The 1382-nt window shown below is 31.8% G+C and overlaps 1 protein-coding gene across 1 annotated transcript in view; it reads right to left on the reverse strand.

The window, feature by feature from the left end:
* LOC102677155 (homeobox protein extradenticle) overlaps positions 1-1382 on the reverse strand; it is a 62777-nt gene that overhangs the window by 10577 nt on the left and 50818 nt on the right. Inside the window, exon 9 of the mRNA XM_006614755.2 lies at positions 1-91. Coding sequence (XP_006614818.1) covers positions 1-91 — 91 coding nt within the window. The remainder of the gene's footprint in view (positions 92-1382) is intronic.

A 1382-nucleotide genomic window follows, 5' to 3' on the forward strand; every position in this document is an offset into this window, starting at 1 on the left:
GGGCCACCAGGTGGCGCCGGCGACATCATCGGCGTCGGGGTGCCTTGGCTGGCACCACCCATACTGTACGGCGACGCTCCTGCAAAAGCTGCTGTAGAAACAATCGCGGTGCATACAAAATTCGAGGGTGCGTCTTTTTAAGTTCTTCCGCTTCACCGATACATTTCGTTTATCGTAAAAAATATAAGTAAACTCGTTTCTAATTTTTATTGTAATCGGTGGCGTTGTTGATTCTGATTTTTTGTTTGATCTCATTTTTATCTTTAATCTTTTCGAGATTAATAATAGGATGATATATTAAAAGAAAATCGTGAAATTGTTACGATTTTTTTAATATAATTGATATATAAGAGAATTGAAACATAGAGATTATATATTGGAGTGGAATGAATTTTTAATAGTGAATAAAAATAAATATTAAATTAATTAATTCAAAATTTACTTCTCTGTGTTTGATTTGAAAAATTTATTACAAGTTATATAAATTCATTACTGGAACACGTTATATAATTTTGACTTTTTCATTTCAGCTTATTCATCTCATTTCAAAAATTAATTACAATATTGTATTCATGATCAAAAGAAAAATTCTCCCAGAAAGAATTAATAATGGAATATCAAAATTTTAACTTTCGACATTTTTTTGTTACAGACGCCACTGATCAATCAAATCGACAAATGTATCATTGGATCATCTTCAACATACCGCAGAAAATGAACGAATTATCGGTTGAAAGCGAATTTTTAATCAACTTTCAAATTATTCAGAGTACACGAAACGATATCAAGTTTTAAATATCAGTGTGGAAATTAGTTTAGTTATATACCAGCGTAATAGGAGCAATTTTTACTTTGAAACGTGAAAACATTTTCGCTATTCGAAACAAAATATCGAGGAATTCGCCAATGTTGGCGCCATTATTGTTGGAATTCCGTTTCTTTAATTACGAGAAGACTGCGTTTACCGGAAAGAGCATTGCTAAGGAAAGATAAACACAGGAAAGGTGTCGAAAGAAACGCGAGAATCTCATCGCCCTTCCCATGTATCCTCATCCTCGTCTTCTCATTTTTCGCTCCCTCTTTCTCAGTATAATTAGTAAGTTAAAAATATCTCGCCTTGCCCTCTAAAATAAAGAGACGTCGCTGTAGTTAAGAAAAGTACGCGTAATTGCAAGTTGTGTGAATGCGAAGAATTTTCAGAGGGTATATCCATGGAATTTTTTTTTTCTTCATTCTTTTCTCAAGAATGCAAAAATCCAAATAGAAACGAATTAAAATAATGATATTGAAGAAAATCTATCTATTGTTATGGTTAAAGGAGATATGTTAAAATGGATAAAATATGTTAATTGCAAAAAGTTAAATGAATTTTTTTTTTTTTT

The sequence above is a fragment of the Apis dorsata genome, unplaced genomic scaffold, assembly GCF_000469605.1.
Source record: "Apis dorsata unplaced genomic scaffold, Apis dorsata 1.3 scaffold_196, whole genome shotgun sequence".
NCBI lineage: Eukaryota > Metazoa > Arthropoda > Insecta > Hymenoptera > Apidae > Apis > Apis dorsata.